Source organism: Pseudophryne corroboree, chromosome 9 (assembly GCF_028390025.1).
Source record: "Pseudophryne corroboree isolate aPseCor3 chromosome 9, aPseCor3.hap2, whole genome shotgun sequence".
Lineage (NCBI taxonomy): Eukaryota > Metazoa > Chordata > Amphibia > Anura > Myobatrachidae > Pseudophryne > Pseudophryne corroboree.
Genome location: NC_086452.1, coordinates 262,424,307 through 262,450,927, shown reverse-complemented (window position 1 = coordinate 262,450,927; position 26,621 = coordinate 262,424,307). Strand labels below are relative to the sequence as shown.

Here is a 26,621-nt window from a genome sequence, read left to right as displayed (position 1 = left end):
GGCTGCATCCAGGTGAGCGGTGGGGCACTAGCTGACTTCGGTCCCTAACACTCACTGACCTTTAGCAGGTATTCTCCCCCGTAGTCGGCTGGTTACCTCGTTCTCCGGTGCTCGCTGCACTCATCACACTTCGGGCCTGGTGTGGAACTTTGCTTGCAACAAGTTCCAATCTCCCTTGTGTGGTAGTGTGGACCCACCACCAGAGTGGTCATATCAGGGAGTAGTCGGCTGTCGGGATTCTTCTGGCATCGGGATCCTGAATGCCTGGGATCCCGACAGACGGTATATTCACTACATCCCCTTGGAAAGCAGTACTAATACAATCTACTGGGAAACGATTCCCAAAATACAACCACTGTGCAATGCCTAGAGGTGTGTGAGCCATGCCATCAAACAGGACCCTGGGGGCAGCACTGTTGTTGCTCCACAACATCTGCATGTGGCTTACAGGTTGCTTGGAACGGCACCCTGCAGCCAGTAGCACTACTGCAGAGCAGCATCCATCCTGCTACCTGTAATGCTTCCTAGAGCTAGTGGCCCTTTCCCCTAGGTGTGACGTCATGGAATCATGTGTTTAGGTTGCCCTATTATGGCGCTGGGTGCCAGTAACATTCTATGTAAAGGAAATGTATTATTCAGTTTTGGCATGCACCTAAAGATATATGACTCTTGTCAGTATAAGGGAAAGAAAAAGAAGTAAACATTAATATCCCTTTAAGACATCAGCGAAAAAAAGGAATTTGCTGGGGCATGATGAGTCAACCCGGGTCCTGCTTACAGTATGCTTGAATGGGTCAGACCTGGGCTGACAGTCCAAGGTTTGAAACCTGCATTCAGCCAGGTTTATTCCCAGGACTTGCAACCCAGGTCAGTGCCCTGCCTTATGTTTGAAAGCTACAAACCAGGTCTTGATGACCTGGGTCATGCCTAAAAGGTGTTAATTGGCAGCCACAGTAGCGCTTGTACATGACATCACCTACAAAAAGGACCAAAAAAAAAAAATTTGGAAAAAAGACTCTTTTGTGGGAGCACTCTAATTCAGAGGTATTGAATTAGAGTGCTCCCACAAAAGAGTTTTTTTGCCAAATTTCTTTTTTTTGGTCCCTTTTGTACTTGATACTCTTTGACTCTAGGGAGCACCACTGAAAGCAACATTATATGATATTGGGATAAATCCTTACAACATCTATGGTTGCCATATATAGAAGGAATTCTATTTAAATTCAGTTTTTCAGAGGCCACTAATTGTTCAAAAAAATCCTTTTGGACTGGTGCGGTTCCCTCCTAAACCCCATTTACATGACATCACCTCCAAGTGTCCACTGATACTGCTTTCACATCGCAAAAGCGGGTCACGCTCGGGAATTGTACATGGGTTCTACCCTGGTGCGACCCACCATGAGACCCCTTTCAGGCTGCCAACACAACATGGCAATATGCCAGGTTGGGTTGCCAACGGGGGATGGGTGCGAAGGTGGCACTGACGCCATCAGGGGCGGGTGTGGAGGCAGCGCTTGGAGATGAGATCATCTCCACGCCACCTCCTCCACAGTGTGAACGCATAGACCGGGGTAACCTGTCCACACCGCTGCTGACACAGTAATAACCCGGGAATAACCCTGCTTTATTCCTGGGTTGAATTTGGAACATACCCCTTTCACAACGCATCTCGACACACGTTGACCCAGCAATATATCGGGTTATTTGTGTGGTGTGAAAGGGGTATGAATGACGTAAGACCCGGGTTACTGGAAGACCAGGGTCCGGTGTTAAGGATGACGACCCTGGGGCACTAACCCAGATCCATCACCCAGCTGTGAATGGGTTTAAGTACTGAAACACCAGCTTCAACCTGTGTTCTGTGTCCAGGGTCTAAGTTGGGTTAAAACCGGGGTTACATCCGAAAGGGGTAATAATTAATACTGCTGTTTTAGGTTTTATGTACATGAAGATCCAGCAAGCATAGGATACATATCTACAAAAAGACCAGCTCATCTGTGCAGTTCCATTTATTCAATTTAATTGTACAGTACATCGTCAAATAAGGTGCAGACCTATGCAAGAAATGTATTTACACTCAGGACATAAAGCATGTGGAGAATATGCATACCTCTACTTTGCTGTTTATAGAGTAAGACACATGTTTTTGTGGTTTGAGAAACACAATGGGACAAGAGCCGTATTAAGGGCAACATGGGCCTAGGACTGAGAATGTTCAGGGGCCTATTGTGAGACACAGAGGATGCGTGACCAGTGATGTGTGGGCATGGCCAGTGATATGTGTAGACCCCTTTCATTATCAGCGCCAATGTCCCCCTCAATATATAAAAGTAGAAAATGTAATGATTTTTTTATGTGGCCAGCTGGGCTGCTGATTAATATGATGTAGTCATAAGGATGGGCCTATTTCTGTCTGGAGGCCAGGTGCTGTAGATCTATCTGCCTCATTGAGAATCTGGCCCTGAATGGGGCATTGTTTTGGCTCGAGGATACTGATGTATATAAAAATCACTGTTTTTTTTTTTTTTTTGGTTCACAATGCTGTATAAAATGAACCAATTCTATAGACAGGACATCCAGATTAGAACTATATATGTATGTATGAGAGGCAAAATCATGAGATTTATTTTAAATTGGATTATTATTAAAGCTTTTTTAGTCACTGGTTCATTCACTCTAATGGTTAAATTACAATTTCACTCATTTCGTCTTTAGGTAAGTCCTCAGTATTATCTTTTTGGAATATTTCACCAAGACTCAGTTCTTTTTCTGCTTCAGGTTTGATTTTATGCCGAATATATCTTGCACTTTTGGCTTCCTCCAGGGAATCCATAAAATCAGGCATTGTGTGCAGGGTGCGGAGTGCACCATCTGGAGCATAGATTTCCTCATCAAAAATTGGCTTTTCCTTGAAAAGAGAACTGCGCCTTTGCCTCACAAACTGTAGGCTTACAAGTGCTTGTTTTGAAGGCGTATCTTCTGTTACAGACTTTCTGGTTGAGCCAAACGTTTTATCGCTTGTATCGGGTTGAAGTCCAGATGATTTGGCTCGCACATCATTCTTGGAGGTTGTGTCGTCAGTCACTGAAGAAATGCTCAATCTCCTGCCAGCAGATACCTTAGCATCTATCATATTGGGACCAGAAAGTGAGGGTTCAGCACCATTTCTTTGTACAGACAGAGACTCCGTCTTCCCTTTTCTGTTGCCAACACCATCCATGAAGTCATTGATACGCATTTGAAGAGTCATAGATGAACCAGATGCCACAACAGGTATCTCTGGAGAAGATACTGGTTGGTTTCTTCTTGTACTTAAGGCAAAACAACAGCAGCAGATTTTAATTTTGAATTATATACCGAATATAAATATATAATATATATATCTATAGCTATATCTGTATATCTAGATAGAAATTTTCTCCAAGACCTTCAAGTGCTCTTTATTACTGCCCTTTGTTAATTTAGTTACATAACAAAACATAGCATAAGCATACCCTGTTTCACAAGCCTGATAAGGAAGTGGAACCCCTGATGCTTTCACTGTTATACCAGGGTTATCATAAGTTCAGGGCATATTTGAATGAATATGTTAAACTGTATTTATTTGGGCCATAGGATTTGTAATAGTCATTGTTCTAGATGTTGAAGAATTGACACCTGACTTATATATTGTATGTCTTTACAGAGGACATTGGGGGTCATTGCGAGTTGATCGCTCGCTAGCAGTTTTTAGCAGTCGTGCAAAGGCTTAGCCGCCGCCCTCTAAGAGTGTATTTTAGCTTAGCAGTGTGCAAACGAAAGGATCGCAGAGCGGCTAAAAAAAAAAAAAGTGCAGTTTTAGAGTAGTTCCAGACCTACTCAGTGCTTGCAATCACTTCAGACTGTGCAGTTCCGGATTTGACGTCACAAACACGCCCTGCGTTCGGCCAGCCATGCCTGCGTTTTTCCTGGCATGCCTGCGTTTTTTTGAGCACTCCCTGAAAACGGTCAGTTGACACACAGAAACGCCCACTTCATGTCAATCACACTGCAGCGGCCATTGCAACTGAAAAGCTTCGCTAGACCTTGTGTAAAAATACATTGGCCGTTGTGAAAGTACGTCGCGTGTGCGCACTGCGCCGCATACGCATGCGCAGAAGTGCTGTTTTTTTACTTAATCGCAGCGCAGCAAACATTTTCAGCTAGCGATCAACTCGAAATGACCACCATAGTAACCATAATTAAAAGCAGTGGATGTTGTGGGAAAAGCAGTGGATGTTGGGGAAAAGCAGTGGATATTGTCTTCCTAGATTTTGCAAAAGCATTCGATACAGTGCCTCAAAGGAGACTGATCATCATATTAAAGGAGCTTGGCCTAGGAATAACTATTTGCACATGGATAAGTAACTGGTTGGATAGCAGGGTACAGCGAGTAGTGGTCAACGGGAAGTCCTCAACCTGGTCCCCACGTAGTCAGCGGAATACCACAAGGGTCCGTACTCGGTCCACTACTGTTCAACATATTTATCAATGACCTAGAAATAGGCCTGGAAAGCACAGTGTCAATCTTTGCAGATGATACTAAACTGTGTAAGGTAATTAACTCGGAATTGGATGTGGAGTCTTTGCAGAATGATCTATCTAAACTTGAACTCTGAGCGTCTAAATGGAAAATGAGGTTCAATACAGACAAATGCAAGGTTATGCATTTCGGGACTAAAAACAAACTTGCATCCTACATATTAAATGGGGAACAACTAGGTAAAACAGATTTGGAAAAATATTTGGGGGTACTCATTGATAATAGACTTAATAACCGTACACAATGTCAAAGAGCAGTAAAGAAGGCAAGTAAGATGCTAGCGTGCATAAAACGGGGAATTGAGTCAAGGGACTCGGATGTAATCCTGCCGCTGTATAAAGCATTGGTACGTCTGCACCTGGAATATTGTGTTCAGTTTTGGGCACCACTGTATAAAAAAAGATATCGGTGAACTCGAAAGGGTTCAAAGGCAAGCTACTAAATTGATTAAAGGCCTAGAGGGACTGGATTATGAGGAAAGGCTTAATAGGTTGAATATGTATACACTAGAAAAGAGGCGTCTAAGGGGGGATATTAGTAATATCTTCAAATATGTAAAGGGACATCTCAAAGAGTTATCAGAGGAATTATTTATTAAAAGAACACAGTTTAGGACATGTGGGCACTCGCTGCGGCTGGAGGAGAGAAAGTTCCGAACGCGATGGAGGAAAGGGTTCTTAACTGTTAGGGCAATTAGGAATTCCCTGCCAGGGAAGGTCGTAATGGCGGACTCTGTAAATGAATTTAAAAAAGGAATGGATAAATTTCTGAATGAAAATTATATCCAAGGTTATAATTAGAGATGAGCGGGTTCGGTTCTCCGAGATCCGAACCCCCCCTAACTTCACCCATTTTACACGGTTCCGAGGCAGCCTCGGATCTTCCCGCCTTACTCGGTTAACCCGAACGCGCCCAAACGTCATCATCCCGCTGTCGGATTCTCGTGAGATTCGTATTCTGTATAAAGAGCCGCACGTCGCCGCCATTTTCACTCGTGCATTGGAGATTGAACGGAGAGGACGTGGCTGCATTCTCTCCCTGAAAAGCTCCGTAATCTGTGCTCAGTGTGCTACAAATATCTGTGCTCAGTGTGCTGAAAATATCTACGTTCTCTGCCTGAAAACGCTCCATATCTGTGCTCAGTGTGCTGCAAATATCTGTGCTCAGTGTGCTTTATTGTGGGGACTGGGGACCACCAGTATATAATTATACTTATCAGAGGCGGCCCTAACCAATATGATGCCCTAGGTAGGATTTTGGCTGGTGCCCCGTAGCACCACCGCTGGTTCTGCCTCTGACCTTGCACCTCTTTCCCAGCACCATCACCCCTCACACCTAGCAGTCCTTGTACCCCCTATATTTTAAATAGGAACAGTTCGCACATTTGGCGCACAGCCCAAAAAGGGGCATCTTCTTGCTGGGAAGGGGCATGGCCACACAATAGCAACCCAAATTCCAATTACGCCACACAGTACTGCAACTTTATTCACATTTTATTTTGCGATAGTGTCCATAATTCATATTACATCCCACAGTAGTATCACTTTACCTTATAAACGTTAATCCTCACAGTAGAGCCCCTTATTCACATTACATCACACTGAATTGCTCCTTATTCACATTACACCACACCATATTGCTCTTTATTCACATTAGGTGACACAGTAGTGCCCTTTCTATATGCAACGCCACATAGTAGAGCACCTTATACACATAATGCCACACATTAGTAATGCATTTATACACAATTCCACACAGTAATGCCCCTTACACATATGAGACACATTAATGTCCTTATAAACATAATGCACCTTACACATTATGACAACCTTTATTAATGCCCTTTTACACATAATGTCCCTTACACATATGCCGCACATTATTAATGCCCTTATACACATAATGACACACATAGTGCCCCCTACACATTTGCTGCACATTAATAGTGCCCCTATACACATAATGACACACATACAGTAGTACCCTGTTACACATATGCTGCACATTATTGATACCCTTATACACATAATGACACACATAGTGGCCCTTTACACATATGTTGCACATTATTAATGCATTTTTACATGACACACATAATGCTCCTTACACATATTCCGAACACTACTGCACAACCAACCCACTCACATACACACAGCACTCACACTTCCAATAACACTGTGACCTCTGCCTCTGCTTGGATACAGATGTGTCCTCACAAATCTTGCATCAATGCTAACGTCGGGCACCTTTTTTTTTAATGAAAATGCATATTATTTGCATTGCTATGTGGCTAGGATGCACAAGCAGCTTCTGCTGATTAAACTGATATGCAGCATGCCTATATACTGTGGGAGACTGTGGCAGTATCTGCATATGAAAGGCTACATACAGAATATAGGCATGCCGCATATCAGAAGCTGCTGATGCCCCTAGGCATATCAAATGCCCTAGGCTATTGCCTAGTTTGCCTATGTCTATGGCCGACTCTGATACTTATAGTAATACAGTACAGTAGGCCATTGCTGTATCTTGCAGCTCTTTGTCACTGCAAGTATCCATTCCATATCTGTGCAGCATTTTTGTGAGCAGTATATATAGTATTACAGTGCAGCATTTTGGTGACCCAACAGTATATATAGTTGTGTACAGTAGGCCATTGCTGTATCTTGCAGCTCTGTGTCACTGCAAGTATCCATTCCATATCTGTGCAGCATTTTTGTGAGCAGTATATATAGTATTACAGTGCAGCATTTTGGTGACCCAACAGTATATAGTTGTGTACAGTAGGCCATTGCTGTATCTTGCAGCTCTGTGTCACTGCAATTATCCATTCCATATCTGTGCAGAATTTTTGTGAGCAGTATATATAGTATTACAGTGCAGCATTTTGGTGACCCAACAGTATATATAGTTGTGTACAGTAGGCCATTGCTGTATCTTGCAGCTCTGTGTCACTGCAAGTATCCATTCCACATCTGTGCAGCATTTTTGTGAGCAGTATATATAGTATTACAGTGCAGCATTTTGGTGACCCAACAGTATATCGTTGTGTACAGTAGGCCATTGCTGTATCTCGCAGCTCTGTGTCACTGCAAGTATCCATTCCATATCTGTGCTGCATTTTTGTGAGCAGTATATATAGTATTACAGTGCAGGATTTTGGTGACCAACAGTATACATATATAGTACAGTGCAGTAGGCCATTGCTATTGATATTTCTCTAACGTCCTAGTGGATGCTGGGGACTCCGTAAGGACCATGGGGAATAGACGGGCTCCGCAGGAGACTGGGTACTCTAAAGAAAGATTTAGTACTACCTGGTGTGCACTGGCTCCTCCCTCTATGCCCCTCCTCCAGTTAGAATCTGTGCCCGGCCAGAGCTGGGTGCTTTTAGAGAGCTCTCCTGAGCTTGCTAATAAGAAAGTATTTTAGTTAGGTTTTTTTATTTTTAGAGAGCTTCTGCTGGCAACAGACTCTCTGCTACGTGGGACTGAGGGGAGAGAAGCAAACCTACTAACTGCGGCTAGGTTGCGCTTCTTAGGCTACTGGACACCATTAGCTCCAGAGGGATCGAACACAGGACCTGACCTTGTCGTCCGTTCCCGGAGCCGCGCCGCCGTCCCCCTCGCAGAGCCAGAAGTCAGAAGCCGGCAGAAGCAAGAAGACATCGAAATCGGCGGCAGAAGACTCCTGTCTTCACATGAGGTAGCGCACAGCATTGCAGCTGTGCGCCATTGCGCCCACACTACCCACACACTCCGGTCACTGTAGGGTGCAGGGCGCAGGGGGGGGCGCCCTGGGCAGCAATTAGGATACCTCTTGGCAAAAAGACACATATATACAGCTGGGCACTGTATATATGTACGAGCCCCCGCCATTTTATTACACAGACCCGGGACTGAAGCCCGCCACTGAGGGGGCGGGTACTTCTTCCTCAGCACTAACCAGCGCCATTTTCTCTTCACAGCTCCGCTGAGAGGAAGCTCCCCAGGCTCTCCCCTGCAGTATCAAGGTAGAAAAAGGGTAAAAAGAGAGGGGGGGCACATAAATTTAGGCGCAAAATTATCATAAACAGCAGCTACTGGGTAAACACTAAGTTACTGTGTAATCCCTGGGTTATATAGCGCTGGGGTGTGTACTGGCATACTCTCTCTCTGTCTCCCCGAAAGGCCTTGTGGGGTCCTGTCCTCGATTAGAGCATTCCCTGTGTGTGTGCGGTGTGTCGGTACGTTTGTGTTGACATGTTTGACGAGGACGGTTACGTGGAGGCAGAACAAGTGCAAGTGACTGTGGTGTCGCCGCCGACGGCGCCGACACCTGATTGGATGGATATGTGGAAGGTGTTAAATGATAATGTAAGCTCCTTGCATAAAAGGTTGGATAATCAGTCAGGGTCTCAACCCGTGTCTGATTCTGCAGCTCAGAGGCCGTCAGGGTCTCAAAAGCGCTCACTATCCCAGTTGGTTGACACAGATGTCGACACGGATTCTGACTCCAGAGTCGATGACGATGAGGCAAAGTTGCAGCCTAAAATGACTAAAGCCATCCGATACATGATTATAGCAATGAAGGATGTATTGCACATACCGCAGGAAAACCCTGTCCCTGACAAAAGGGTATATATGTATGGGGAGAAAAAGCAAGAGGTGACTTTTCCCCCTTCACATGAGTTAAATGAATTATGTGAAAAAGCATGGGATTCCCCCGATAAGAAAGTGCTGATTTCCAAAAGGTTACTTATGGCGTACCCTTTCCCGCCAACGGACAGGATGCGCTGGGAATCCTCCCCTAGGGTAGATAAAGCTCTGACACGCTTATCTAAAAAGGTGGCCCTGCCGTCACAGGATACGGCCGCCCTAAATGATCCTGCAGATAGGAAGCAGGAAAGTATCCTGAAGTCTGTTTATGCAAACTCAGGTACTATACTGAGGCCGGCTATTGCGTCGGCCTGGATGTGTAGTGCTGTGGCAGCATGGACAGATAATCTGTCTGAGGAAATGGATATCTTAGACAAGGATACCATTTTATTGACCATGGGGCATATAAAAGACGCTGTCCTATATATGAGGGATGCCCAGAGGGACATTTGCCTACTGGGCTCTAGAATAAATGCAATGTCAATTTCTGCCAGAAGGGTCCTGTGGACTCGGCAATGGACAGGTGATGCCGACTCCAAAAAGCACATGGAGGTTTTACCTTACAAGGGTGAGGAATTGTTTGGGGACGGTCTCTCGGACCTAGTTTCCACAGCTACGGCTGGGAAGTCAAACTTTTTGCCATATATTCCCTCACAGCCTATGAAAGCACCGTATTACCAAATGCAGTCCTTTTGATCACAGAGAAGCAAGAAGGTCAGAGGTGCGTCCTTTCTGGCCAGAGGCAGGGGTAGAGGAAAGGAGCTGCACAACACAGCTAGTTCCCAGGAACAGAAGTCCTCCCCGGATTCCACTAAATCCACCGCATGACGCTGGGGCTCCACAGGAGCCAGGAGCGGTGGGGGCGCGTCTTCGAAATTTCAGCCACAAGTGGGTTCGCTCACAGGTGGATCCCTGGGCTATACAGATTGTGTCTCAGGGATACAAGCTGGAATTCGAAGTGATGCCCCCTCACCGTTACCTCAAATCGGCCCTGCCAGCTTCCCCTATAGAAAGGGAAGTAGTGTTAGCGGCAATTCACAAGTTATATCTCCAGCAGGTTGTGGTAAAGGTTCCCCTCCTTCAACAAGGAAGAGGATACTATTCCACAATGTTTGTGGTACCGAAACCGGACGGTTCGGTCAGACCCATATTGAATTTAAAATCCCTGAACATTTATCTGAAAAGATTCAAGTTCAAAATGGAATCGCTCAGAGCGGTCATTGCAAGCCTGGAAGAGGGGGATTTTATGGTGTCTCTGGACATCAAGGATGCGTACTTGCATGTCCCCATTTATCCACCTCATCAGGAGTACCTCAGGTTTGTGGTACAGGACTGTCATTACCAATTCCAGACGTTGCCGTTTGGCCTGTCCACGGCACCGAGAATATTTACCAAGGTGATGGCGGAAATGATGGTGCTCCTTCGGAAGCAAGGGGTTACAATTATCCCATACTTGGACGATCTCCTCATAAAGGCGAGGTCCAGTGAGCGGTTGCTGATCAGCGTAGCACTCTCTCAGGAAGTGTTGCAACAGCACAGCTGGATTCTGAATATTCCAAAGTCGCAGCTGATTCCTACGACGCGTCTGCCCTTCCTGGGCATGATTCTGGACACAAACCAGAAAAGGGTGTTTCTCCCGGAGGAGAAGGCTCAGGAGCTCGTGACTCTGGTCAGAGGCCTCCTAAAACCAAAACAGGTATCGGTGCATCACTGCACGCGTGTCCTGGGAAAGATGGTGGCGTCATACGAAGCCATTCCCTTCGTCAGGTTCCATGCGAGGATTTTTCAGTGGGATCTGTTGGACAAGTGGTCCGGATCGCATCTTCAGATGCATCGGCTGATCACCCTGTCCCCCAGGGCCAGGGTGTCTCTTCTGTGGTGGCTGCAAAGTGCTCACCTCCTCGAGGGCCGCAGGTTCGGCATACAGGACTGGGTCCTGGTGACCACGGATGCAAGCCTCCGAGGATGGGGGGCAGTCACTCAAGGCAGAAACTTCCAGGGGCTGTGGTCAAGTCAGGAGACTTGTCTGCACATCAATATCCTGGAACTAAGGGCCGTATACAATGCCCTGAGTCAAGGGGAGCCTCTGCTTCAAAACCAACCAGTGCTGATTCAGTCAGACAACATCACGGCAGTGGCCCATGTAAACCGCCAGGGCGGCACAAGAAGCAGGGTGGCAATGGCAGAAGCCACCAGGATTCTTCGTTGGGCGGAGAATCACGTACTAGCACTGTCAGCAGTGTTCATTCCGGGAGTGGACAACTGGGAAGCAGACTTCCTCAGCAGGCACGACCTCCACCTGGGAGAGTGGGGACTTCATCAAGAAGTCTTCACGCAGATTGCAAATCGATGGGAACTGCCACAGGTGGACATGATGGCGTCCTGTCTCAACAAAAAGCTAAAAAGATATTGCGCCAGGTCAAGGGACCCCCAGGCGATAGCTGTGGACGCACTAGTAACACCGTGGGTGTTCCAGTCGGTCTATGTGTTTCCTCCTCTTCCTCTCATACCAAAGGTGCTGAGAATTGTAAGAAAAAGAGGAGTGAGAACAATACTCATTGTTCCGGATTGGCCAAGAAGGACTTGGTACCCGGAATTGCAAGAAATGCTCACAGAGGACCCGTGGCCTCTGCCTCTCAGACAGGACCTGTTACAACAAGGGCCCTGTCTGTTCCAAGACTTACCGCGGCTGCGTTTGACGGCATGGCGGTTGAACGCCGGATCCTAGCGGAAAAAGGCATTCCGGATGAAGTTATTCCTATGCTGATAAAGGCTAGGAAGGATGTGACAGCAAAGCATTATCACCGTATATGGCGAAAATATGTTGCTTGGTGTGAGGCCAGGAAGGCCCCTACAGAGGAATTCCAGCTGGGTCGATTCCTGCACTTCCTACAGTCAGGAGTGACTATGGGCCTGAAATTAGGGTCCATAAAGGTCCAGATTTTGGCCCTATCCATTTTCTTCCAAAAAGAACTGGCTTCACTGCCTGAGGTTCAGACGTTTGTTAAGGGAGTGCTGCATATTCAGCCCCCTTTTGTGCCACCAGTGGCACCTTGGGATCTTAACGTGGTGTTGAGTTTCCTGAAATCCCACTGGTGTGAGCCACTTAAAACCGTGGAGCTAAAGTATCTCACGTGGAATGTGGTCATGCTGTTGGCCTTAGCTTCGGCTAGGCGTGTGTCAGAATTGGCGGCTTTGTCATGTAAAAGCCCCTATCTGGTTTTCCATATGGATAGGGCAGAATTGCGGACTCGTCCGCAATTTCTGCCAAAGGTGGTGTCATCCTTTCATTTGAACCAACCTATTGTGGTGCCTGCGGCTACTGGTGACTTGGAGGATTCCAAGTTGCTTGACGTAGTCCGGGCTTTGAAGATTTATGTGACCAGAACGGCTGGAGTCAGGAAGACTGACTCGCTGTTTGTCCTGTATGCATCCAACAAGCTGGGTGCTCCTGCTTCAAAGCAAACTATTGCTCGCTGGATCTGTGGCACGATTCAGCAGGCTCATTCTGCGGCTGGGTTGCCGCATCCAAAATCAGTGAAAGCCCATTCCACGAGAAAGGTGGGCTCTTCTTGGGCGGCTGCCCGAGGGGTCTCGGCATTACAGCTTTGCCGAGCTGCTACTTGGTCGGGTTCAAACACATTTGAAAAGTTCTACAAGTTTGATACCCTGGCTGAGGAGGACCTTGAGTTTGCCCATTCGGTGCTGCAGAGTCATCCGCACTCTCCCGCCCGTTTGGGAGCTTTGGTATAATCCCCATGGTCCTTACAGAGTCCCCAGCATCCACTAGGACGTTAGAGAAAATAAGATTTTACTCACCGGTAAATCTATTTCTCGTAGTCCGTAGTGGATGCTGGGCGCCCGTCCCAAGTGCGGACTTTCTTCAATACGTGTATATAGTTATTGCTTACTAAAGGGTTATGTTATGTGGCATCAGTTGAGTGATGCTTGTTTGTTGTTCATACTGTTAACTGGGTAAGTTTATCACGAGTTATACGGTGTGATTGGTGTGGCTGGTATGAGTCTTACCCTGGATTCCAAAATCCTTTCCTTGTAATGTCAGCTCTTCCGGGCACAGTTTCCTTAACTGAGGTCTGGAGGAGGGGCATAGAGGGAGGAGCCAGTGCACACCAGGTAGTACTAAATCTTTCTTTAGAGTGCCCAGTCTCCTGCGGAGCCCGTCTATTCCCCATGGTCCTTACGGAGTCCCCAGCATCCACTACGGACTACGAGAAATAGATTTACCGGTGAGTAAAATCTTATTATTACTGGCATATAATTCCACACATTAAAAAATGGAGAACAAAAATGTGGAGGGTAAAATAAGGAAAGATCAAGATCCACTTCCACCTCGTGCTGAAGCTGCTGCCACTAGTCATGGCCGAGACGATGAAATGCCATCAACATAGTCTGCCAAGGCCGATGCCCAATGTCATAGTAGAGAGCATGTAAAATCCAAAAAACTAAAGTTCAGTAAAATGACCCAAAAATCTAAATTAAAAGTGTCTGAGGAGAAGCGTAAACTTGCCAATATGCCATTTACAACACGGAGTGGCAAGGAACGGCTGAGGCCCTGGCCTATGTTCATGGCTAGTGGTTCAGCTTCACATGAGGATGGAAGCACTCATCCTCCCGCTAGAAAACTGAAAAGAATTAAGATGGCAAAAGCACAGCAAAGAACTGTGCGTTCTTCTAAATCACAAATCCCCAAGGAGAGTCCAATTGTGTCGGTTGCGATGCCTGACCCTCCCAACACTGGACGGGAAGAGGTGGCGCCTTCCACCATTTGCACGCCCCCTTCAAGTGCTGGAAGGAGCACCCACAGTCCAGTTCCTGATAGTCAAATTGAAGATGTCACTGTTGAAGTACACCAGGATGAGCATATGGGTGTTGCTGGCGCTGAGGAGGAAATTGACAAGGAGGATTCTGATGGTGAGGTGGTTTGTTTAAGTCAGGCACCCGGGGAGACACCTGTTGTCCGTGGGATGAATATGGCCATTGACATGCCTGGTCAAATTACAAAAAAAAATCACCTCTTCGGTGGGGAATTATTTTAACAGAAATGCGGACAACAGGTGTCAAGCCGTGTGTTGCCTTTGTCAAGCTGTAATAAGTAGGGGTAAGGACGTTAACCACCTAGGAACATCCTCCCTTATACGTCACCTGGAGCGCATTCATCAGAAGTCATTGACAAGTTCAAAAACTTTGGGTGACAGCGGAAGCAGTCCACTGACAACTAATTCCCTTCCTCTTGTACCCAAGCTCCTGCAAACCACACCACCAACTCCCTCAGTGTCAATTTCCTCCTTAGACAGGAACGCCAATAGTCCTGCAGGCCATGTCACTGGCAAGTCTGACGAGTCCTCTCCTGACTGGGATTCCTCCGATGGATCCTTGAGTGTAATGCCTACCGCTGCTGGCGCTGCTGTTGTTGCTGCTGGGAGTCGATCGTCATCCCAGAGGGGAAGTCGGAAGACCACTTGTACTACTTCCAGTAAGCAATTGACTGTCCAACAGTCCTTTGCGAGGAAGATGAAATATCACAGCAGTCATCCTGCTGCAAAGCGGATTACTCAGGTCTTGGCAGCTGCGTTGGTGTTAAACCTGTGTCCGGTATCCACCGTTAATTCACAGGGAATTAGAGAATTGCTTGAGGTACTGTGTCCCCGGTACCAAATACCATCTGGGTTCCACTTCTCTAGGCAGGCGATACCGAGAATGTACACAGACGTCAGAAAAAGAGTCACCAGTGTCCTAAAAAATGCAGTTGTACCCAATGTCCACTTAACCACGGGCATGTGGACAAGTGGAGCAGGGCAGACTCAGGACTATATGACTGTGACAGCCCACTGGGTAGATGTATTGCCTCCCGCAGCAAGAACAGCAGCGACGGCACCAGTTGCAGCATCTCGCAAACGCCAACTCGTTCCTAGGCAGGCTACGCTTTGTATCACCGCTTTCCATAAGAGGCACACAGCTGACAACTTCTTACGGAAACTGAGGAACATCATCGCAGAATGGCTTACCCCAATTGGACTCTCCTGGGGATTTGTGACATCGGACAACATCACCAATATTGTGCGTGCATTACATGTGGGCAAATTCCAGCATATCCCATGTTTTGCACATACATTGAATTTGGTGGTGCAGAATTTTTAAAAAAATGACAGGGGCGTGCAAGAGATGCTGTCGGTGGCCCGAAGAATTGCGGGCCACTTTTGGCATTCAGCCACCGCGTGCCGAAGACTGGAGTACCAGCAAACACTCCTGAACCTGCCCCGCCATCATCTGAAGCAAGAGGTGGTAACGAGGTGGAATTCAACCCTCTATATGCTTCAGAGGATGGAGGAGCAGCAAAAGGCCATTTAGGCCTATACATCTGCCTACGATATAGGCAAAGGAGGGGGAATGCACCTGACTCAAGCGCAGTGGAGAATGATTTCAACGTTGTGCAAGGTTCTGCAACCCTTTGAACTTGCCACACGTGAAGTCAGTTCAGACACTGCCAGCCTGAGTCAGGTCATTCCCCTCATCAGGCTTTTGCAGAAGCAGCTGGAGAGATTGAAGGAGGAGCTAAAATGGAGCGATTCCGCTAGGCATGTGGGACTTGTGGATGGAGCCCTTAATTCGCTTAACCAGGATTCACGGGTGGTCAATCTGTTGAAATCAGAGCACTACATTTTGGCCACCGTGCTCGATCCTAGGTTTAAAGCCTACGTTGTATCTCTCTTTCCGGCAGACACAAGTCTGCACATGTTCAAAGACCTGCTGGTGAGACACTTGTCAAGTCAAGCAGAACGTGACCCGTCAACAGCTCCTCCTTCACATTCTCCCGCAACTGGGGCTGCGAGGAAAGGGCTAAGAATTCCGAGCCCACCCGCTGGCGGTGATGCAGGGCAGTCTGGAGCGAGTGCTGACATCTGGTCCGGACTGAAGGACCTGCCAACGATTACTGATATGTCATCTACTGTCACTGCATATGATTCTGTCACCATTGAAAGAATGGTGGAGGATTATATGAGTGACCGCATTCAAGTAGGCACGTCAGACAGTCCGTACGTATACTGGGAGGAAAAAGAGGCAATTTGGAGGCCCTTGCACAAACTTGCTTTATTTTACCTAAGATGCCTCCCCTCCAGTGTGTACTCAGAAAGAGTGTTTAGTGCAGCCGGTCACCTTGTCAGCAATCGGCGTAGGAGGTTACTTCCAGAAAATGTGGAGAAGATAATGTTCATCAAAATGAATTATAATCAATTCCTCCGTGGAGACATTCACCCGCAGTTGCCTCCAGAAAGTACACAGGGACCTGAGATGGTGGATTCCAGTGCGGACGAATTAATAATACTCTGTGAGGAGGGGGATGTACACAGTGAAAGAGGTGATGAATCGGACAATGAGGAGGAGGTGGACATCTTGCCTCTGTAGAGCCAGTTTGTACAAGGAGAGATTGATTGCTTCTTTTTTGGTGGGGGCCCAAACCAACCAGTCATTTCAGCCACAGTCGTGTGGCAGACCCTGTGGTTGAAATGATGGGTTTGTTAAAGTGTGCATGTCCTGTTTATACAACATAAGGGTGGGTGGGAGGGCCCAAGGACAATTCCATCTTGCACCTCTTTTATTTATTATTTATCTCTGCATCATGTGATATTTGGGGCTAATTTTTTAAGTGCCATCCTGTCTGACACTGCAGTGCCATTCCTAGATGGGCCAGGTGTTTGTGCCGCCCACTTGGGTCGCTTAGCTTAGTCATCCAGCGACTTCGGTGCAAATTTTAGGACTAAAAATAATATTGTGAGGTGTTCAGAATAGACTGGAAATGTGTAAATTATGGTTATTGAGGTTAATAATACTATGGGATCAAAATGACCCCCCAAATTCTATGATTTAAGCTGTTTTTGAGGGTTTTTCTTAAAAAAACACCCGAATCCAAAACACACCAGAATCCGACAAAAAATTTTCAGGGAGGTTTTGCCAAAACGCGTCCGAATCCAAAACACGGCCGTGGAACCGAATCCAAAACCAAAACACAATACCCGAAAAATTTCCGGTGCACATCTCTAGTTATAATATTTAAAATATCAACATGGTTAATCCAGGGGTTATATGAGTTATAGTAGTTAACTAGTCTTAAAACATTATTCAGCGGGTATGTAGATTAATCACTACTTAATACAGGTTGAACACGATGGGCAAATTGCCTCTTTTCAACCTCAATTACTATGTTACTATAATTCAATAACTTCAATGGCTGCAAAAACCATTTAGAAAAAAAAGTTGGGCTCAATATGCAGGGCAACTAATTACTGCTCCACTGACTATGGGGGTCATTCCAAGTTGATCGCTCGCTAGCAGTTTTTAGCAGTCGTTTCAAACGCTATGCCGCCTCCCACTGGGAGTGCATTTTAGCTTAGCAGAAGTGCGAACGAAAGGATCACAGAGCGGCTACAAAATAATTTTGTGCAGTTTCAGAGTAGCTTCAGACCTACTCAGCGCTTGCGAACACTTCAGACTATTTAGTTCCTGTTTTGACGTAACGAACGCGCCCTGCGTTCGCCCAGCCACGCCTGCATTTTTCCCGAACACTCCCTGAAAACGGTCAGTTGACACCCAGAAACGCCCACTTCATGTCAATCACACTGCGGCCAGCAGTGCGACTGAAAAGCTTCGCTAGACCTTGTGTAAAACGGCATCGCCCGTTGTGAAAGTACGTCGCGCATGCGCATTGCTCAGCATACACATGCGCAGAAGTTCCGCTTTTTCACTTAATCGCTGCGCTGCAAACATTTTTATCTAGCGATCAACTCGGAATAACCCCCCATGGGCCTAATTCAGATCTGATCGCAGCAGCAAATTTGTTAGCTAGTGGGCAAAATCATGTGCACTGCAGGGCAGGGGGGGGCGAGCAGATATAACATGCGCAGAGAGAGTTAGAATTGGGTGGGGCGTGTTCAAACTGAAATCTAAATTGCAGTGTAAAAATAAAGCAGCCAGTATTTACCCTGCACAGAAACAAAATAACCCGCCCAAATCTAACTCTCTCTGCACATGTTATATCTGCCACACCTGCAGTGCACATTTAGACCTGATCGCTGCTGTGCGTCTTTACACAGCAGCGATCGGGTCTGAACTGTGCATGCACAGGCGCCACAGTGCACCGGCACATGCCAGAGATGCGATCGGCATCTCAGCTCAGCGATCGCCTCTGCCTGATTGACAGAGGGGGCAGGCCGGCGGCGTTGGCCCGTTGTTTTGGGGGCGTGGTCCAGGCAACGCAGGCATGCCCGGACCATGCGGGGAGTGGGCTGCAGCGGCTGAGTGATGTCACACGCAGCCCCTGCGATCCGGAGAGCGACGGGTAGCTCCATGCCAGTGCGCAGGAGCTGCGCTGGTAGGGAGCTACTCTTCAGGTACAAAAGCATTGCCGCCATGCAATGCTTTTGTACCTGTGCGGGGTGTGCAGAGCCAGACATGCGAGGCGGACTAGCCCTGTGCTGGGCGTCCCCCCGCATGTCTGTGAAAGTGATCGTTGATGTGCTAAATTTAGCACATCTACGATCAAGTCTGAATTAATCCCATGGTTTTGACCATTAGCAAACCAATTTGCTGCTGCGATCAGATCTGAATTAGGCCCTAGGGGGGTCATTCCGAGTTGATCGCTAGCTGAATTTGTTCGCAGCACAGCGATCAGGCTAAAAAATGGCAGTTCTGCGCATACGTATGCGGCGCAATGTGCACAACGAATGATGTAGCTTTGCACAGGGACTAGCGATGCATTTCAGTCGCACTGCTTGCCGCAGAGTGATTGACATGAAGTGGGCATTTCTGGGTGGCAACTGACCGTTTTCAGGGAGTGTGTGGAAAAACGCCGGCGTGCCAGGAAAAATGCAGGCGTGGCTGGGCGAATGCTGGGCGGGTTTGTGACGTCAAATCCGGAACTGAATAGTCTGAAGTGATCGCAAGCGCTGAGTAGGTTTTGAACTACTCTGAAACTACACAAAAAATTTTTTGCAGGCGCTCTGCGATACAACCATTCACACTTCTGCTAAGCTAAAATACACTCCCAGTGGGCGGCGGCATAGCGTTTGCACGGCTGCTAAAACTAGCTAGCAAGCGATCAACTCGTAATGACCCCCATTATACAATATTTTCATGTTTTATGTGCTTAGCATAAAACATTAAAGGGTATCTTTATTAAAAGTTGATTTGGAGTGATCTTTGACCGATGTTTGATCAATTTTCGATCGATTTTGTGTTTCACGGTCTAAATCGCACATTTACTAACAGATGGGGGTTTTTTTACAATTTTTTTTTAACAATGTCAAAAATCATCTGTTAGTAAATGTTTGATTTAGACCCTGAAACACAAAATCAACTAAACATCGACCCAAATAGACTTGTAGTAAATATACCCCTAAGTCCTTTTCTAGTCTGAATATTCTGTTTATAACTTTCTCCTTCTCTTCTACTCCTCAGCCAGTTCCTATACATCTATATATATTTTCAGTAAGACATGGGATCTAATTCAGACCCGATCACTGGGCAGCGATTTTTGCAGCCCTGCGATCAGATAGTCGCCGCCTACTGGGGGAGTGATTTTAGCTGTGCAAGTGTGCAAACGCATGTGTAGCAGAACTGCACAAACTGGTTTTATGCAGTCTCTGCATAGCCCAGGACTTACTTAGCCGATGCGATCACTTCAGCCTGTCCAGGACCGGAATTGACATCAGACACCCTCCCTTCCAATGCTTGGACATACCTGTGGTTTTCCAGACACTCCCTGAAAATGGTCAGTTGCCACCTACAAATGCCCTCTTCCTATCAGTAACCTTGCGATCCCCCGTGCGATAGCTTTTTTCGCACCATCCCGTCGTTATGCATTGTTAACCGTTGCTGCGGTCCGTCGTGCCTGCGCATTGCGGTCCATATGCATGCGCAGTTCACACCTGATCGCAGGCTGTGAGAAAACTCAGTCTAGCGATCATGTCTGAATTACCCCCATGGTGTAAGTGGGTGCCCAACAGCGAAGCTGCGGGAGGGCACTCACCTATCCCCATCTCACTCAGTCCTGATGGACAGCACTATTTTGAAGGATGCTGGCACCATGGCTCCTTGGCGCCTATATGGATGATCCAGAATCAACGAGGATTTGGAGTCATCCATTCTGTTTGCGGCATTCAAAAATGGGCGCCAATCACGAGCAAATCACGGCTCACGAGCCAGCCGTCAATCAGGGGTGGCCACAGTGAGACAATCGGAGCTCGACGCATCATAGCTCTGCCCCCTCCCAGTGTTTTATATTAGATGCTGGAGAGCGGAAGAGCTCATCATCGGAGATAGAGCAGAGAAGAGCTCCAGAAGAGGGAAGAAGACCCAGCGGTGGAAGAGAAAGACCGGCGGTGGAAGAAGACCCGGCGGGGTCCAGAAGACGGGCGACGATGGTGGGAAGAAAGAATCTGAGGACCAGAGGGAGCTGCAGTATGTTGGAAGATAAAGAGCTGCCAAAGCTCCACACTGCAGCCCCTCCCTCCTATATGGGTGGGCCGCCTTTGCCACCAGCACCTACATATAATCCACCTAGACCACCAGAGCAGCCGAGCAGTAGGCCCATGGGTGCAATTAGGCTACAGCCTTTGGTGTGGTAGGCAGGCACTAGTCCCATGGGTGTAATCAGGCATTAGACCTGTGGGCACAATAGAGGGCGCTAGGCCCTAGTTTAAATCTATCAGGGATATAAGGTGACTCTGGGCACTAGGCCCAGGTCGCCAAGGAGAGGCCTCCAATTAGGCAGGCCACAAAGGCCTGAGCTCAAATACAAGAGTGATCTGAGCACTAGACCCAGATCACTCCAACTGGCAGAGTGCCCGTGCCCAGCACTTACAAGGTGATCTGGGTAATAGGCCCATACCACCAGTGTACCCCTAGTTAGGAAGGCCTGAGTAAAGAGAGGAGGAGCTGAGCTGCTCCTGCACTCACTTTGGGGATAATTAATATTCTAAGTGCAGTAGGCTAAGCCCTCTCCTTGGTGTTGGTGTGACAGAAGCTCTGGGTTGCATTGGAGGAGTGGACCAGTTCCACATGCCATTGCAATCCCATTCATACCCATGAACGGCTGTTTATGGGAGAGGGCTTCCAGGTTGCACCTATTCTGATTCCACAGGTGGATGAGGTGTGAGGCCGGTCAGGTACTGACGTAAGTTGGGGGAGTGTATTCACGGGGTGTTCACATTACAACTGTTCTAATTGTCATCGCTATTTGTTGCTATACTGTGTTGTGTTTAGTTACTGTGAATGATGTTACAGGTTGAGTATCCCATATCCAAATATTCCGAAATACGGAATATTCCGAAATACGGACTTTTTTGAGTGAGAGGGAGATAGTGAAACCTTTGTTTTTTGATGGCTCAATGTACACAAACTTTGTTTAATACACAAAGTTATTAAAAATATTGTATTAAGTGACCTTCAGGCTATGTGTATAAGGTGTATATGAAACATAAATTAATTGTGTGAATGTACACACACATTGTTTAATGCACAAATTTATTAAAAATATTGGCTAAAATGACCTTCAGGCTGTGTGTATAAGGTGTATATGAAACATAAATGCATTCTGTGCTCAGACTTGGGTCCCATCGCCATGATATCTCATTATGGTATGCAATTATTCCAAAATACGGAAAAATCCGATATCCAAAATACCTCTGGTCCCAAGCATTTTGGATAAGGGATACTCAACCTGTATTAATGAGAATAGAGTGAAGAGAATATCCTAGGCATTGATTATTATACTGTCTATTCAGTGTTAACAGGCAAAAAGTGTGGGCATGGTTTAGTTGTTTTGCCCTTCCGAGTTCAGTGTAGCCTGAGAGTAGAATAAATAGGATGTTGTGTTTTCTTTATAGGAGCAGAGAGAACATCCTAGCAAAGTGACAAGTGTGCTGGTGTAAGTAGTACTCCATGTCTGTTTGTCCCCTTATTGAGCGCTGGTCTAGTGGACCTCGTACAGCCTTGTGAGGTCCAACTTCACCACAGTGCGGGAGTGCTGATAAGTGACAATTGGGTGTCTGAGGCCTTGGGCCCATGATGATTGTCACCTAACTGGTGAAACTGCAGTCACCCGTGACGTTGTGTTGTGCCCTCCATTGGGTGTAGAAGGAAGCACGGTTGATGGTAGTTTATTTTTTCTTTTAAGTGCCTGCTGTTGCTAACTGGTCTCTGGATTTGGAGTGTCGGTCCCGAGGCGGTATTTGGTTAGTACCGTCTAACGGTTATTGTTAACCGAGGTGCTCACATGGTACACTTATTGTGTTCCTAACTTTAATGTTTATCAGTATTGAATGTGTTTGCAAAATTCAAATATGACACCAAAAATGACACCTCCAAGATCGAATCTGAAAGGGACCTGTACATAAAAACTAATAATAGTTATCATAAAACCATACTGACGCTATAAATTGTTTCTACAGTATATTTTAGAATAGCATGCCTCATAATCTATATATAGTATTTTATAGTCATGGTTTATATATGAAAATATCAATTTTGTGGTCTTTTAGATATATACTGTACGTATATAGTAATCTGCAAAATAGATGTTGCAATTTTGGAATCTTCTCTAATCTGAAACAGTACTTGTTTAAAGTCTAGTTTTTAAAGGACACTGTAGGAACTAAATCCTCACCTTACACCATGAAGGTCCAGACTGGTAGGTTGTCCCCGCTTCCCAGTCATTGTTCCAGGCATCTGTGAACTTTCACTTTTAAAGTTTTGTTTTACATTTCTGGGATTTGTGATTTTCTTAGCAGTAGCTGAAACATAAGAAACACTGTATTTTCAGAATGTAAATAATAGTATTACCTGATATATTTTCAAGACAAAGCTATCTGAAAGAACAAATTCAATTTATAGTATCTGAAGCTGGCCACACAAAGATTGATCTTTTAGTTCAGCACTAACTGAAGCAGTGTCCAGTTTAGTCATTCCTGGAAGTGATATCAAGTCCCTCAAGCACTAGCATTGAGCAGCAGAATAACGTCTGCATGACTGTGGATTCTGACCTTTCAATGCTATTTTGATTTAAGATAATAGGGGTCATTCCGAGTTGATCGCAGCTGTGCTAAATTTAGCACAGCTACGATCATCTTCCCTGACATGCGGGGGGACGCCCAGTACAGGGCTAGTCCGCCCAGCATGTCAGTCCCCCCCCGCCCCCTCAACCCGCACAAATACAAAAGCATCGCACAGCGGCAGTGCTTTTGTGTTTCTGGAGTAACTCCCGGCCAGCGCAGCTCCTGCGGCTGGCCGGGAGTTGTTTGTCGCTGCCGCTGGCCGCAGCGGCTACATGAGAGGTCACCCATCCGACGCGGCCCGCCCCCCCCCCCAACGGTCCGGCCACACCTGTGTTGGCCGGACCGCTCCCCCTAAACGGCGGCTTGACATCGCCGTCCATCCCCCTCCCACCCAGGGACCTCCTCTGTCTCAGAGGCGATCACTAGGCAACGATGACTGCCATGTGCCGGCGCACTGCGGCGCTGCGCATGCGCAGTTCTGACCCGATCGCTGCTCTGTTACAAACTGCAGCGAGCGATCGGGTCGGAATGACCCCCAATGTACATAGTGGTCACCTTAAAACTGTATTTACAGAAAGACCCACTAAAAATTGGGTATCACTGGAATTATACAATCTAATTTGCTGCAGTACATATAGAAAACAAACAAGTACAAATAGAAAACAACATAATGGATATAGATCACTACTTATAACAATAAAAGATTAATGAAAAAGAAAATATATTTTTAAAAAAAGTACTTTTAATAACTTCTGAGAGCTTCAGTGTGGTCAGAGGTTGATTAAAGTACTAATTATTATTATTATTATTATCCTTTATTTATATGGCGCCACAAGGGTTCCGCAGCGCCCAATTACAGAATACATAAACAAATAATCAAACAGGAAAACAGCAACTTACAGTTGATGACAGTATAGGACAAGTACAGGGTAAATAAACAGTTACATCAGCAGATGACACTGGAATAAGTATCAGGTGGCAGAAGACTGCTGGATGTGGTGCAGTTGAAGATTATTAAAGTAAGAAAGGATAAGCACATGAGGGAAGAGGGCCCTGCTCGTGAGAGCTTACATTCTAAAGGGGTAGACAGACAGGGGTGACACAGATGGGGTACATAGAGAGCGTAGAACAGAGGGTTAGGATGAGATTTGTCTGGGTTTGGTGAAGAAGTGGGTCTTGAGAGATCGTTTGAAGTTTTGTAGAGAGGTGGAGAGTCTGAGGGGGAGAGGTAGGGAATTCCAAAGAAGTGGTGCAGCACGTCAAAAATCTTAGAGGTAGGAGTGGGAGGAAGTAATCCGTAGGCAGGAGAGTCGGCGTGCATTAGCAGAGCGAAGAGGACGGGTGGGAGTGTAAAGGGAGATAAGGTCAGAGATGCAGATGGGAGAGGAGTGGGTGAGGGCTTTGTAAGCGAGTGTGAGAAGCTTGAAATGGATTCTGAAAGGCAAGGGGAGCCAGTGAAGGTCTAGTAAGAAAGGAGAGGTGGACGTAGTGCATTTGGTGAGGAAGATGAGCCGGGCAGCAGCATTTAGGGGTGGTCTTCTGTATGCCGAATGTCGGGATCCCGGCGTACAGTATACCGGCACCGGAATCCCGACACCCGGCATACCGACAACTATTCTCCACGACCCCCCTGGAGGGAGAATAAAATAGTGTAGCGCGGCGAGCGCAGCGAGCCCGCAAGGGGCTCCTTTGCGCTCGCCACGCTGTCGGTATGCCAGCGGTCGGGCTCCCGGCGCTGGTATGCTGGTCGCCGGGAGCCCGAGCGCCCGCATACCATACTACACCCGCATTGAGGATAGATTGGAGTGGAGAGAGGTATTTGTCAGGAATGCCAGTCAGGAGCAGATTACAGTAGTCCAGTCTGGAGATGACCAGTGAGTGGATAAGAGTCTTAGTAGCATCCTGGGTCAGAAAGGATCTGATCCTGGAAATATTTTTTAGATGAAAATGGCAGGTTTGTGAGAGGTGCTGAATGTGTGGTTTGAAGGAGAGGGAGGAGTCAAGGATTACTCCAAGACAGCGCACTTGGGGGCTAGAGGAGATAGTAGTACCATCAATAGATAATGAGATTGTAGGAGGTGAGGTTATGCGGGAGGGAGGAAAGATGATCAGCTCTGTCTTAGACATGTTAAGTCTAAGAAAGCGCTGGGACATCCAGGAAGAGGTAGCAGAGAGACAGTTGGAGATACGAGTGAGAAGAGCAGGGGAGAGGTCTGGAGAGGAAAGATAGATTTGGGTGTCATCAGCATAGAGATGATATTGGAAACCAAAAGAACTAATGAGCTTACCTAGTGAGGAAGTATAGAGAGAGAAGAGAAGAGGACCAAGGACAGAACCTTGGGGTACCCCCACAGTTAGTGGAAGTGAGGGGGAGAATAATAATGTATAAATATATATTTACTAACTAAAGTTGTTATTGACTTGTATACAGTAGGTCTATAAAAATGGTTTAAAGATTTTCTAAATCATGCAGTGCACACAAAGTTGCTTCCATTGGTTTCTTAGCGAATTTATAATGAAAAGTAATCACATTTACTGACATTGCCGATCCCCATAGCTACAGTATGTGTGCACAATCTTATAGTAATATCAGTCAGGATGAAACCCTTTGGCGCCTTGTATTGCTGTCATTGTACCCAAGCAAGTTTGCACCACATACAGTAAACCCAGGGATAGCAGGATGTGTTTGATTGGCAGTCACTGACATTAATACCCAGTACTGCAGATTAATCAGGGACATCTTTCGCTGACATTTCACAAGCACCATTGCAAGCAACCTTGATAATATTAATAGAGATGTGCGGCAGCCACTTTTCTTTTTTTGTGTTTTGGTTTTGCCAAAACTCCCCTTTAGGGTTTTGGTTTTGTATCTGGATGATTTTTGAAAAAAACATAAAAACAGCTAAAATCACAGAATTTGGGGGTCATTTTGATCCTACGGTACTATTAACCTCAATAACATTCATTTCCACTCATTACCAGTCTATTCTGAACACCTCACACCTCACACCTCACAATATTGTTTTTAGCCCAAAAGGTTGCACTGAGGTAGCTGGATGACTAAGCTAAGCAACACAAGTGGGCAGCACAAACACCTGGCCTATCTAGGAGTGGCACTGCAGTGGCAGACAGGATGGCAGTTTTAAAAATTACGCCCCAAAGAGCATATAATGAAAAGGGAAAAAAAGAGGTACAAGATGGAATTGTCTTGGGTCCTACGAGTCCTCCCACCCACCGCTATGTTGTTTAAACAGGACATGCACAGTTTAATAAACCCATCATTTCAGTGAGAGGTCGTCCCTCTGGAAAAAGCTCGCCAAGTTATCTGAATCATAGCTAGCTACAAACATTATT

General features: G+C 46.5%; 1 protein-coding gene across 1 annotated transcript in view; it reads right to left on the bottom strand.

Annotated features, from left to right (window-relative positions):
* Nucleotides 1–1,993: 1,993 nt before the first annotated feature.
* The window catches only part of LOC134957979 (coiled-coil domain-containing protein 190-like), a 68,877-nt gene continuing 44,249 nt past the window's right edge, over nt 1,994–26,621 (bottom strand). Inside the window, exons 3-4 of the mRNA XM_063940264.1 lie at nt 22,880–23,006; nt 1,994–3,311 (exon numbers count right to left, since the gene is read on the bottom strand). Coding sequence (XP_063796334.1) covers nt 2,684–3,311; nt 22,880–23,006 — 755 coding nt within the window. The 3' untranslated portion in view covers nt 1,994–2,683. The remainder of the gene's footprint in view (nt 3,312–22,879; nt 23,007–26,621) is intronic.